This window comes from Nerophis ophidion, linkage group LG15 (genome assembly GCF_033978795.1).
Source record: "Nerophis ophidion isolate RoL-2023_Sa linkage group LG15, RoL_Noph_v1.0, whole genome shotgun sequence".
NCBI classification, from domain to species: domain Eukaryota; kingdom Metazoa; phylum Chordata; class Actinopteri; order Syngnathiformes; family Syngnathidae; genus Nerophis; species Nerophis ophidion.
In genome coordinates, this window is record NC_084625.1 from 5,606,996 (window position 1) to 5,621,995 (window position 15,000).

The 15,000-nt window shown below is 26.3% G+C and overlaps 1 protein-coding gene across 1 annotated transcript in view; it reads right to left on the minus strand.

The window, feature by feature from the left end:
• The window catches only part of LOC133569128 (phospholipid phosphatase-related protein type 4-like), a 35,872-nt gene extending 22,320 nt beyond the window's left edge, over positions 1-13,552 (minus strand). The window contains exon 1 of the mRNA XM_061921304.1: positions 13,349-13,552. Coding sequence (XP_061777288.1) covers positions 13,349-13,420 — 72 coding nt within the window. The 5' untranslated portion in view covers positions 13,421-13,552. The remainder of the gene's footprint in view (positions 1-13,348) is intronic.
• Positions 13,553-15,000: the final 1,448 nt, after the last annotated feature.

Here is a 15,000-nt window from a genome sequence, read left to right on the forward strand (position 1 = left end):
ATATCATTTATTTTTTCCTGATAATGTTACATAAATATTATACATTTTTATTCAATAATGTTAAATACATATTAATGTTCCCATAATAATTTTACACGAATATAATCTATTTTTCTCCAATAATTGCACATAAATATAATTTATTTTCCCCTAAGATTTTTTTTACATGAATATAATTTATTTTTCCCTAATAAATTTACATAAATATAATTTTTTTTCCCCTAATATTTTTTTTACATGAATATAATTTTTTTTCCCCCTAATACATTTAGATAAATATAATTTATTTCTCTCCAATAATTGTACATTAGAATATTTTTTCTCCAACAATTGTACATAAATATCAATTATTTTTCCCTAAGAACTTTACATAAATATCATTTATTTTTTTTACAATAATTGTACATAAATATCCTGTTTTCCTCCAATAATTGTACATAAACATCATGTTTTTTGTAATAATTTTACATAAATATAATTTATATTCCTCCAATAATTGTACATAAATATCATGTTTTTCTCCAATAATTTTACATAAATATCATTTATGTTTCCCTAATATTTAAAAAAAATAATATAATTTATTTTTGTACAATAATGGTACATAAATATAATTTGTTTCTCAAATAATTTTATATAAATATATTTTCTTTTTGCAAATAATTTTAAATAAATATCATTTATTTTTCCCTAATAATGTTACATAAATATAATTCACTTTTATTCAATAATGTTAAATAAATATTTATGTTACCTTAATAATTTTACATGAATATAATCTATTTTTCTCCAATAATTGCACATAAATATCATTTATTTTCCCTTCGGATTTTTTTTACATGAATATAATTTATTTTTCCCTAATACATTTACATAAATATAATTTATTTCTCTCCAATAATTGTACATTAGAATATTTTTTCTCTCCAATAATTGTACATAAATATCGATTATTTTTCCCTAAGAACTTTACATAAATATAATTTTTTTTTACAATAATTGTACATAAATATCATGTTTTCCTCCAATAATTGTACATAAACATCATGTTTTTCTGTAATAATTTTACATAAATATAATTCATATTCCTCCAATAATTGTACACAAATATCATGTTTTTCTCCAATAATTTTACATCAATATTATTTATGGTTCCCTAATACTTTTACATAAATATCATTTATTTTTCTACAATAATGGTACATAAATATAATTTATGTTTCTCAAATAATTTTATATAAATACCTTTTCTTTTTGCAAATAATTTTAAAGAAATATTTATTTTTCCCTAATAATGTTACATAAATATAATTCATTTTTATTCAATAATGTTAAATAAATATTTATGTTACCTTAATAATTTTACATGAATATAATCTATTTTTCTCCAATAATTGCACATAAATATCATTTATTTCCCTTAAGATTTTTTTTACATGAATATAATTTATTTTTCCCTAATAAATTTACATAAATATAATTTATTTCTCTCCAAAAATTGTACATTAAAATATTTTTTCTCTCCAATAATTGTACATAAATATCGATTATTTTTCCCTAAGAATTTTATATAAATATAATTTATTTTTTTCCAATAATTGTACGTAAATATCATCTTTTCCTCCGATAATTGTACATAAACATCTTGTTTTTCTCTAATAATTTTACATAAATATTATTTGTATTCCTCCAATAATTGTACACAAATATGTTTTTCTCCAATAATTTTACATAAATATTATTTATGGTTCCCTAATACTTTTACATAAATATCATTTATTTTTCTACAATAATGGTACATAAATATAATTTATTTTCTCAAATAATGTTATATAAATATTTTTTTTTGCAAATAATTTTAAAGAAATATCATTTATTTTTCCCTAATAATGTTACATAAATATAATTCATTTTTATTCAATAATGTTAAATAAATATTTATGTTACCTTAATAATTTTACACGAATATAATCTATTTTTCTCCAATAATTGCACATAAATATAATTTATTTTCCCTTCAGATTTTTTTTTACATGAATATAATTACTTTTTCCCTAATAGATTTACATGAATATAATTAATTTCTGTCCAATAATGGTACATAAAAATAATATTTTTCTCCAATAACTGTACATAAATATCGATTTTTCCCTAAGAATTTTACATAAATATCATTTATTTTTTCCCAATAATTGTACATAAATATCATGCTTTCCTCCGATAATTTTACATAAATATAATTTATTTCTCTCCAATAATTGTACATAAATATAATGTTTTTCTCCAATAATTTTACATATATATCATTTATGTTTCCCTAAAATTTTTACATAAATATAATTTATTGTTCTCCAATTATTGTACATACATATATTTTTTTTCTCCAATAGTTGTACATAAATATGTATTTTTTCCCTAATAATGTTAATTTTATATAAATATAATTTATTTTTCTCCAATAATTGTACACAAATACCATGTATTTTCTTTAATATTGTTACATAAATATAATTTATGTTTCTTTAATAATTTTAAATAAATATCATGTATTTTCCCCTGATAATTTTACATAAAAATCATTAATTTTTCCCTAATAATTTTACACAAATATAATATTTCTCCAATAATTGTACATAAATATGTTTTTTTACAATATTTTTTATGTACATATAACTTGTTTTTCTCTAATAATTTTACATAAATATAATTTATTTTTCTTTAATAGTCTTACATAAATATCCTTTCTTTTTCTCCAATACTTGTACATACATACATACATACATACATATAATTTTTTCCTCCAATATTTTTTACATAAAAATCTTTTATTTTTCTCTAATAATTTTACATAAATATCATTTATTTTTCCTACAATAATTGAACATAAATATCATATATTTTTCTCCAATATTTGTACATACATACATACATACATACATACATACATACATACATATAAAGGTTTCTCCAATATTTTTACATAAATATCAATTATTTTTCTCGAATAATTTTACATAAATATCATTTATTTTTCCTCCAATAATTGAACATTAATATAATTTATTTTTCTTCAATGCTTGTACATACATACATTTTTTTTCTCCAATAATTTTTACATAAATATAATTGATTTTTCTCTAATAATTTTACATAAATATAATTTATTTTTCTCCAATAATTTTACATAGATATAATTTATTTTTCCTCCAATAATTGAACATTAATATCATTTATTTTTCTTCAATGCTTGTACATACATAAAAAAAAATTTCCCCAATAATTTTTGCATAAATATAATTTCTTTTTCTCTAATAATTTTACATAAATAGAATTTATTTTTCTCCAATAATTGTACATACATATCATTTATTTTTCTCCAATAATTGTACATACATTAAATTCTTTTTCTCCAATAATTTTACCTTAACATAATTTATTTTTCCCCAATATTTTTACATCAATATCACTTTTTTCCCTCTAATAATTTTACATTAATAACATTAATTCCCCTCTAATATTACATAAATATAATTTATTATTCCCTAAAAAATTGACATAAATATGTATTTTTACCTAATATTTTAACATATATATAATTAATTTTTCTCCAATAATTTTACCTTAACATAATTTATTTTTCCCCAATATTTTTACATCAATATCACTTTTTTCCCTCTAATAATTTTACATTAATAACATTAATTCCCCTCTAATATTACATAAATATAATTTATTATTCCCTAAAAATTTGACATAAATATGTATTTTTACCTAATATTTTAACATACATATAATTAATTTTTCTCCAATAATTTTACCTTAACATAATTTATTTTTCCCCAATATTTTTACATCAATATCACTTTTTTCCCTCTAATAATTTTACATTCATAACATTAATTCCCCTCTAATATTACATAAATATAATTTATTATTCCCTAAAAATTTGACATAAATATGTATTTTTACCTAATATTTTAACATACATATAATTAATTTTTCTCCAATAATTTTACCTTAACATAATTTATTTTTCCCCAATATTTTTACATCAATATCACTTTTTTCCCTCTAATAATTTTACATTAATAACATTAATTCCCCCCTAATATTACATAAATGTAATTTATTATTCCCTAAAAATTTGACATAAATATGTATTTTTACCTAATATTTTAACATACATATAATTAATTTTTCTCCAATAATTTTACCTTAACATAATTTATTTTTCCCCAATATTTTTACATCAATATCACTTTTTTCCCTCTAATAATTTTACATTAATAACATTAATTCCCCCCTAATATTACATAAATGTAATTTATTATTCCCTAAAAATTTGACATAAATATGTATTTGTACCTAATATTTTAACATACATATAATTAATTTTTCTCCAATAATTTTACCTTAACATAATTTATTTTTCCCCAATAATTTTACATCAATATCACTTTTTTCCCTCTAATAATTTTACATTAATAACATTAATTCCCCTCTAATATTACATAAATATAACTTATTATTCCCTAAAAATTTGACATAAATATGTATTTGTACCTAATATTTTAACATACATATAATTAATTTTTCTCCAATAATTTTACCTTAACATAATTTATTTTTCCCCAATATTTTTACATCAATATCACTTTTTTCCCCTCTAATAATTTTACATTAATAACATTAATTCCCCTCTAATATTACATAAATATAATTTATTATTCCCTAAAAATTTGACATAAATATGTATTTTACCTAATATTTTAACATACATATAATTAATTTTTCTCCAATAATTTTACCTTAACATAATTTATTTTTCCCCAATAATTTTACATCAATATCACTTTTTTCCCTCTAATAATTTTACATTAATAACATTAATTCCCCCCTAATATTACATAAATATAATTTATTATTCCCTAAAAATTTGACATAAATATGTATTTTTACCTAATATTTTAACATACATATAATTAATTTTTCTCCAATAATTTTACCTTAACATAATTGATTTTTCCCCAATAATTTTACATCAATATCACTTTTTTCCCTCTAATAATTTTACATTAATAACATTAATTCCCCTCTAATATTACATAAATATAATGTATTATTCCCTAAAAATTTGACATAAATATGTATTTTTACCTAATATTTTAACATACATATAATACATTTTTCTCCAATAATTTTACCTTAACATAATTTATTTTTCCCCAATATTTTTACATCAATATCACTTTTTTCCCTCTAATAATTTTACATTAATAACATTAATTCCCCCCCAATATTACATAAATCTAATTTATTATTCCCTAAAAATTTGACATAAATATGTATTTTTACCTAATATTTTAACATACATATAATTAATTTTTCTCCAATAATTTTACCTTAACATAATTGATTTTTCCCCAATAATTTTACATCAATATCACTTTTTTCCCTCTAATAATTTTACATTAATAACATTAATTCCCCTCTAATATTACATAAATATAATGTATTATTCCCTAAAAATTTGACATAAATATGTATTTTTACCTAATATTTTAACATACATATAATACATTTTTCTCCAATAATTTTACCTTAACATAATTTATTTTTCCCCAATAATTTTACATCAATATCACTTTTTTCCCTCTAATAATTTTACATTAATAACATTAATTCCCCCCCAATATTACATAAATATAATTTATTATTCCCTAAAAATTTGACATAAATATGTATTTTTACCTAATATTTTAACATACATATAATTAATTTTTCTCCAATAATTTTACCTTAACATAATTTATTTTTCCCCAATATTTTTACATCAATATCACTTTTTTCCCTCTAATAATTTTACATTAATAACATTAATTCCCCTCTAATATTACATAAATATAATTTATTATTCCCTAAAAATTTGACATAAATATGTATTTTTACCTAATATTTTAACATACATATAATTAATTTTTCTCCAATAATTTTACCTTAACATAATTTATTTTTCCCCAATATTTTTACATCAATATCACTTTTTTCCCTCTAATAATTTTACATTAATAACATTAATTCCCCCCCAATATTACATAAATGTAATTTATTATTCCCTAAAAATTTGACATAAATATGTATTTTTACCTAATATTTTAACATACATATAATTAATTTTTCTCCAATAATTTTACCTTAACATAATTTATTTTTCCCCAATAATTTTACATCAATATCACTTTTTTCCCTCTAATAATTTTACAGTAATAACATTAATTCCCCTCTAATATTACATAAATATAATGTATTATTCCCTAAAAATTTGACATAAATATGTATTTGTACCTAATATTTTAACATACATATAATAAATTTTTCTCCAATAATTTTACCTTAACATAATTTATTTTTCCCCAATAATTTTACATCAATATCACTTTTTTCCCTCTAATAATTTTACATTAATAACATTAATTCCCCTCTAATATTACATAAATATAATTTATTATTCCCTAAAAATTTGACATAAATATGTATTTTTACCTAATATTTTAACATACATATAATTAATTTTTCTCCAATAATTTTACCTTAACATAATTTATTTTTCCCCAATATTTTTACATCAATATCACTTTTTTCCCTCTAATAATTTTACAGTAATAACATTAATTCCCCTCTAATATTACATAAATATAATGTATTATTCCCTAAAAATTTGACATAAATATGTATTTTTACCTAATATTTTAACATACATATAATTAATTTTTCTCCAATAATTTTACCTTAACATAATTTATTTTTCCCCAATAATTTTACATCAATATCACTTTTTTCCCTCTAATAATTTTACATTAATAACATTAATTCCCCTCTAATATTACATAAATATAATGTATTATTCCCTAAAAATTTGACATAAATATGTATTTTTACCTAATATTTTAACATACATATAATTAATTTTTCTCCAATAATTTTACCTTAACATAATTTATTTTCCCCCAATATTTTTACATCAATATCACTTTTTTCCCCTCTAATAATTTTACATAAATAACATTAATTCCCCTCTAATATTACATAAATATAATTTATTATTCCCTAAAAATTTGACATAAATATGTATTTGCACCTAATATTTTAACATACATATAATTAATTTTTCTCCAATAATTTTACATACATTTGATTTATTTTAGCCTAGTAATTTTACATGAATATAATTGATTTTCCCTAATAATTTTACATTTTTTTCTCTCCTAATTTAACATAAATATCATTGTTTTCTCTTATAATAAGGCATTGACATTGAAACAATAAAACATGTCGATCAAGCCCGATGAGGGACAAATATCATCCTTAATATTTGTATCATATTGACTTCATATCCTTGGGCATTGCAGAGAGTGGACATGATTTTTTTTTTTCCAGGAGTGCAGATTTAACTTTCAGCACTGACCTACTTTTTATATGCTTGCTGCTAAAATATGGGCCAGTAATATTTCAGTGATCAGCAGCGTTGCTAATTTAAAACCTCAAAAATGGATTATTCAGGCTTTCTGTCAAAATGCACAGAGGATGATTAAAATCATACAACAGCGTGTGCAGAAATGATGCATTGCAGCATACATTACAATCTCTCATTTGAACTTTCATACATTATAATACTGCACTGTACGTCGTAAGACATTATGTCAAATATAATACTGTGTGGGACTGTACATCACACAATATTATGATCTATTATACATGATGGCACTTTGACTGTACATCTACTGGTGAATTAGAGCATGCATAACATGTGCAGCTGGGAGCATGAAATCATATATAATACACGCATTTACTGATTTAATATTTGGACAAATATATATTTAAAGCAAAGGCTTGTCGAGACCAGGACAGATAAAGTTCAAAACATATTGAAAATATTATAATGATCAAGTATTTTTTACACTATACCATTAACGTGTTTTATTACAATATACATAGTATTTTTACATAAACATCACATATTTTTCTACAATAATGGTACATAAATATAATTTATTTTTCTCAGATAATTTTATATATATATATATTTTTTGCAAATAATTTTAAAGAAATATCATTTATTTTTCCCTAATAATGTTACATAAATATAATTCATTTTTATTCAATAATGTTGAATAAATATTTATGTTACCGTAATAATTTTACATGAATATAATCTATTTTTCTCCAATAGTTGCACATAAATATCATTTATTTTCCCCTAAGATTTTTTTTTACATGAATATAATTAATTTTTCCCTAATAAATGTACATAAAAATAATTTATTTCTCTCCAATAATTGTACATTAAAATATTTTTTCTCTCTCCAATAATTCTTTAATTATATAATACACGCATTTACTGATTTAATATTTGGACAAATATATATTTAAAGCAAAGGCTTGTCGAGACCAGGACAGATAAAGTTCAAAACATATTGAAAATATTACAATGATCAAGTATTTCTTACACTATACCATTAACGAACGTGTTTTATTAGTATATACATTTATTTACATCAGGGGTGCCCATTACGTGGATCGCGAGCTACCAGTCGACCGCGGGGGGTGTGTCAGTCGATCTCCAGCCAGGCTTTAAAAAAAAATAGACCTAAAAATGAGTGATCATCAATCTTCACCAAGACGTCACTTAAATGACATTCACGGTACCGGAGGGTCTTGTGAGATGACGCTGGCTGCTGCAAGATCATTATTATTAAAATATGACTGAGGGGAAGGCGAGAAACACTTTTTATTTCAACAGACTCTCGCGCCGTACCTTCCGTCAAAACTCTAAAGGCCGACTGCACATTTCCTATCTTCACAGTAAAAGCCCTGCTTCATGCTGCCTGCGCTAACTAAATACAGAGTCTCGGAAAACTGGCGTGCACAAGCGATCCCTCAGAAAGCTCTTATTTTGTTAGCGCAGGCAGCATGAAGCAGGGCTTTTATTGTGAAGATAGGAAATGTGCAGTCGGCCTTTAGAGTTTTGACGGAAGGGACGGCGCGAAAGTCTGTTGAAATAAAAAGTGTTTCTCGCCTTCCTCTCTGTCATTTTTTCATAATAATGAAGTGGCAGCAGCCAGCGTCATCTCACAAGACCCTCGGGTGCCGTGAATGTCAATCAAGCAAGCTACGGAATTTGCCGCCAATGTTTTTCTTGTAAAGTGTATGGAAGCTGGATGAATTAGATGCCAAAAACCAACCACTTTCATGTGGTATTGTACAGAAAGGACAACTTTTTTTCTCCTCCATTTGAAAATGTGGGCGTTATCATCATTACTGTCTGATTCCAATCAATGCAAGTCATCAGAATCAGGTAATACACCAACTTATATTCTTGTCTTCGTGAAAGAAAGACATCTATATGTGTTACACATGCTTGTATTATCATTAAACACATTTAACTTGTTTACAAAAATGTCTCTTTCATAAATAAATAAATATAAATGATATATATAAATGAGGTAGATCCCCTCGAGTTGGTCAATTGAAAAGTAGCTCGCCTGCAGAAAAAGTGTGGGCACCCCTGATTTACATATTGCACTATACAATCAACATTGTTTTACTAGCCAGTTAACACCTTTTTATGACACTGCACAATAAACATGACAAAACATGCATGCTTTGGTATTAATGTTGCTTTTTGTGGGATTATATTTATTTTAATTGATAGTAAATTTCCAATATTGTCGGGTACGGTACATTTATTTTATGTCTTTGATTTTATATTAATATAAAAACCACCTCAGTAACCGTATACTTATTTTATTCTATATTATTCTATTTATTTTTATGTTACAGTAAATTAGACAGTAGCAGTGCATTTATATTTATTTTATGATAAATATACAGTCACCTGAGAAGCAGTATGTTGTTTTTTTTATATTTAGTAAATGTAAAATCACCTCAATAACAGTATATTTATTTTAATATTATATATATATATATATATTTTTTTAAATTTATTTTATAGTAAATATAAAGTCATCTCAATAATAAATAGTACATTTTGGTTTATATATTTTTTTAAATTTCGGAGTAAATGTAAAATCACCTTTGCAACATTACATTTATCTTATATTTATTTGATTTTGTATTATTATATTTATTACATTTTATAGTAAACAGTCATGTCTACACCAGTACTTTATTTTATTATTTGCTTTGATTTTATTAATTTGATTTTATAGTACATACACAATCACGTCTGTTCTTGTATTTTATTTTATTACATTTATTTAATTCTATACTATATTTTTTTGATTTGATAGTAAATATACAATCATGTCAGTTACACTACATTTATTTTATGTATTTGATTTTATAGCAAATATAAAAACATATCTGGACCAGTACTTTATTTTATTTGTATTATTTTTATTCACGTTTATAGTAAATATACAATATTGTCAGTTACAGTACATTATTTTATGTATTTTATTTCATAGTAAATATAAAATCACCTCAATAACAGTATATTTATTTTAATATATATATATTTTTTTATTTTATAGTAAATATAAAGTCATCTCAATAATAAATAGTAGATTTTGGTATATAGATTTTTTAAAATTTTGGAGTAAATGTAAAACCACCTTTGCAACATTACATTTATCTTATATTTATTTGATTTTGTATTATTATATTTATTACATTTTATAGTAAACAGTCATGTCTACACCAGTACTTTATTTTATTATTTGCTTTGATTTTATTTATTTGATTTTGTAGTACATACACAATCACGTCTGTTCTTGTATTTTATTTTATTACATTTATTTTATTTTATACTATATTTTTTGGATTTGATAGTAAATATACAATCATATCAGTCACACTACATTTATTTGATGTATTTGATTTTATAGCAAATATAAAAAAATATCTGGACCAGTACTTTATTTTATTGATATTATTTGTATTCACGTCCATAGTAAATATACAATATTATCAGCTACAGTACATTATTTATGTATTTTATTTCATAGTAAATATAAAATCACCTCAGTAATATAACATTTTATTACAATTATTTTTTGTTTTGGAGTAAATATAAAATCACCTTGGCAACAGTAGCGTTTTAAGAAGATGTATTTTATTTTAGAGTGCATGTAAAATCAAAAGTCAATTTTTTTGTTTCTTAAAATTCTAATCAACACAGTAACTCTAGATTTATTTGATTACATGTATATATTTTTTTATTTTAAACATCATTCTTGCAAAATTACATTTATATTATTTTATATATATATATATATATATATATATATATATATATATATATATATATATATATATGTGTGTGTTTTATATTGTGGTAAATATACAATCATGTCAGAAAAAGTACATTTAGTTTACAATATTATATTTGTTAAATGCTATAGTACAGTAAATATACACCCATGTCAGTAACAGTACCGACGAGGCATGATGTCTCCAAGGTTCCAAAAAATAGTCAAAAAAACGGAAAATAACAGAGCTGAGACCCGGTGTTTGTAATGTGAAAATGAATATGGCGGGTGTGTTACCTCGGTGACGTCACATTCTGACGTCATCGCTAAAAGACCGATAAACAGAAAGGCGTTTAATTCGCCAAAATTCATCCATTTAGAGTTCGGAAATCGGATAAAAAAATACATGGTCATTTTTCTGGGGTCTGGCGGAATATTTCTTGCCAGTGGTGCAACTTGAATCCCTCCCTGTTAGTGTTGTTACACCCTCCGACAACACACCGTCGAGGCATGATGTCTCCAAGGTTCCAAAAAATAGTCAAAAAAACGGAAAATAACAGAGCTGAGACCCGGTGTTTGTAATGTGAAAATGAAAATGGCGGGTGTGTTACCTCGGTGACGTCACGTTCTGACGTCATCGCCTCCAGAGAGATAAACAGAAAGGCGTTTAATTCGCCAAAATTCACCCATCTAGAGTTCAGAAATCGGTTAAAAAAAATAGATGGTCTTTTTTCTGCACCATCAAGGTATATATTGACGCTTACAAAATGCGGCTGCTAGACTTTTGACAAGAACAAGAAAGTTTGATCACATTACGCCTATACTGTATATACTTATATACATATATACCTATATATACACCTATACTGTATATACTTATATACATATATACCTATAAATACACCTATACTGTATATACTTATATACATATATACCTATATATACACCTATACTGTATATACTTATATACATATATACCTATATATACACCTATACTGTATATACTTATATACATATATACCTATACCTATGCACTTAATATGTGACTTTAAGGTTTTACTACTTACGTATAAAATACTACACGGTCTAGCTCCATCCTATCTTGCCGATTGTATTGTACCATATGTCCCGGCAAGAAATCTGCGTTCAAAAGACTCCGGCTTATTAGTGATTCCTAAAGCCCCAAAAAAGTCTGCGGGCTATAGAGCGTTTTTCCGTTCGGGCTCCAGTACTCTGGAATGCCCTCCCGGTAACAGTTTGAGATGCTACCTCAGTAGAAGCATTTAAGTCTCATCTGTATACTCTAGCCTTTAAATAGACCTCCTTTTTAGACCAGTTGATCTGCCGCTTCTTTTATTTTTTCTCCTATGTCCCCCCCCTCCCTTGTGGAGGGGGTCCGGTCCGATGACACTGGATGAAGTACTGGCTGTTCAGAGTCGAGACCCAGGATGGAGCGCTCGCCTGTGTATCGGTTGGGGACATCTCTACGCTGCTGATCCGCCTCCGCTTGAGATGGTTTCCTGTGGACGGGACCCTCGCTGCTGTCTTGGATCCGCTTTGAACTGAACTCTCGCGGCTGTGTTGGAGCCACTATGGATTGAACTTTCACAGCATCATGTTAGACCCGCTCGACATCCATTGCTTTCGGTCCCCTAGAGGGCGGGGGTTGCCCGCATCTGAGGTCCTCTCCAAGGTTTCTCATAGTCAGCATTGTCACTGGCGTCCCACTGGGTGTGAGTTTTCCTTGCCCTTTTGTGGGTTCTTCCGAGGATGTTGTGCAGTCCTTTGAGACATTTGTGATTCGGGGCTATATAAATAAACATTGATTGATTGATTGATTGATATAAAGTCCCCCAGTGACTTTATATCGTTGTTTACTATTTTTTTTTATAGTAAATATTTTGCATGGAGACCCTCTTGGAGTGTTCCCCCGATTTGACCTACATAACACGAGCAGCATGAAGACACGTCTCAAGACCGGAACAACCCACACCATTGACACACATTGCACGAAAAATAAATAAACAATAATAATAAAAAAAAAAAAAAAAAAAAGAAGGTGTATTTTCCGCGCTCACCTCCACGAAGTAGAAGCAGGGCAGCAGGCTGACGCTGTCCTTGGTGCTGAACGCTCGCTCCCGCGCAGACATTCTTCCGTCCCCGACGCGTCGAGCTTCCAAACACGAGACGAGACGAGACAACGTCCGCCTTCCGATCGCGGATTCCGATTCCTGCCGAGGACAAAAGCACACGACGAGTGTTGATCTCGCGATCCGGGTGGCTTTCTAGCATCTTATCGACGACGGCCGGCGCGGCATGATGGACGCTCGGCGACAAGAAACGCCAGCCCGCGCATGCGCAGTCGACAGCACTTTCATATGCATTTGTTTGACATGTTTATATAACAATGTATCTACCTTCCACATTAATTAGCAGCAATAAATCACACGTTAAAACAAATAAATACAACTACAAAAAAACATGTGACAGGTATATTCGTTAAAAACTATTTTGCATGTTTTTCCTTGCTATTTTTTCTCCACTTTTTTTCGTGAATCAATACAAGGCTTTGCCTCCTTTAAGCAACATAAAACGATAAGTTACACTGTTGTAATTTTAGGTGGTGATATGTAATAATACACGCAAATAAAAGGTGTCGTGCAGAACGTGGTTGTTCTGACATCCACCACTTGAGGTCGCTGTTTATATTTTAAATCAGTGGTCCCCAACCACCGATTGGTGCCGGGCCGCAGAAGACTTTTTTATTAAAAAAATAAAAAAACATTTTTTTTTATTAAATCAACATAAAAAACACGATATACACTTACAATTAGTGCACCAACCACAAAAACCTCCCTATTTCATGACAAAAACGTCCCTACGCCCTCCCTAACCGACATACTTCCCTTATCGTTTGTTTAGCAGGTATTGGTTTAATATTGTGTGTTAAAAAAAACGCTCCAACTCAAGTAAAGCAAGGCTCCACATTTCCAAAAATGCGCTAGCTTGATGCTAATATACATTGGTTTCGCCATTGACGTGCCACTGATTAGCATTAGCGATTTCAACACCTCCACTTGTGTTAATGAAAACTCCAGCTTACAATCAAAACGCTGGTACGTACAATACTTGCAGTATGAACACTTTTTAGGGCGCAACACAGCAAAGACCTAACTGACTGGCCAACACAACTAAACAGCAGTTATCATAATAAGCTCATTTTAAGTATTGCAATAACAAATTAAATTTTATTATGAAAAACAATTAAAAATAATTAGTGTACTTGAATCGATACCCAGGTACTGGTGCCGTATCGGTTCAAATGAGGACGATACCCCACCCCTAACGGACATACTTCCCTTATCGTTTGTTTAGCAGGTATTGGTTTAATATTGTGTGTTAAAAAAACGCTCCAACTCAAGTAAAGCAAGGCTCCACATTTCCAAAAATGCGCTAGCTTGATGCTAATATACATTGGTTTCGCCATTGACGTGCTACTGATTAGCATTAGCGATTTCAACACCTCCACTTGTGTTTATGAAAACTCCAGCTAAGATGCACGCTTACAATCAAAACGCTGGTACGTACAATACTTGCAGTATGAACACTTTTTAGGGCGCAACAGAGCAAAGACCTAACTGACTGGCCAACACAACTAAACAGCAGTTATCATAATCAGCTCATTTTAAATATTGCAATTAAAAAACTTGATTTTATGATGAAAAATAAT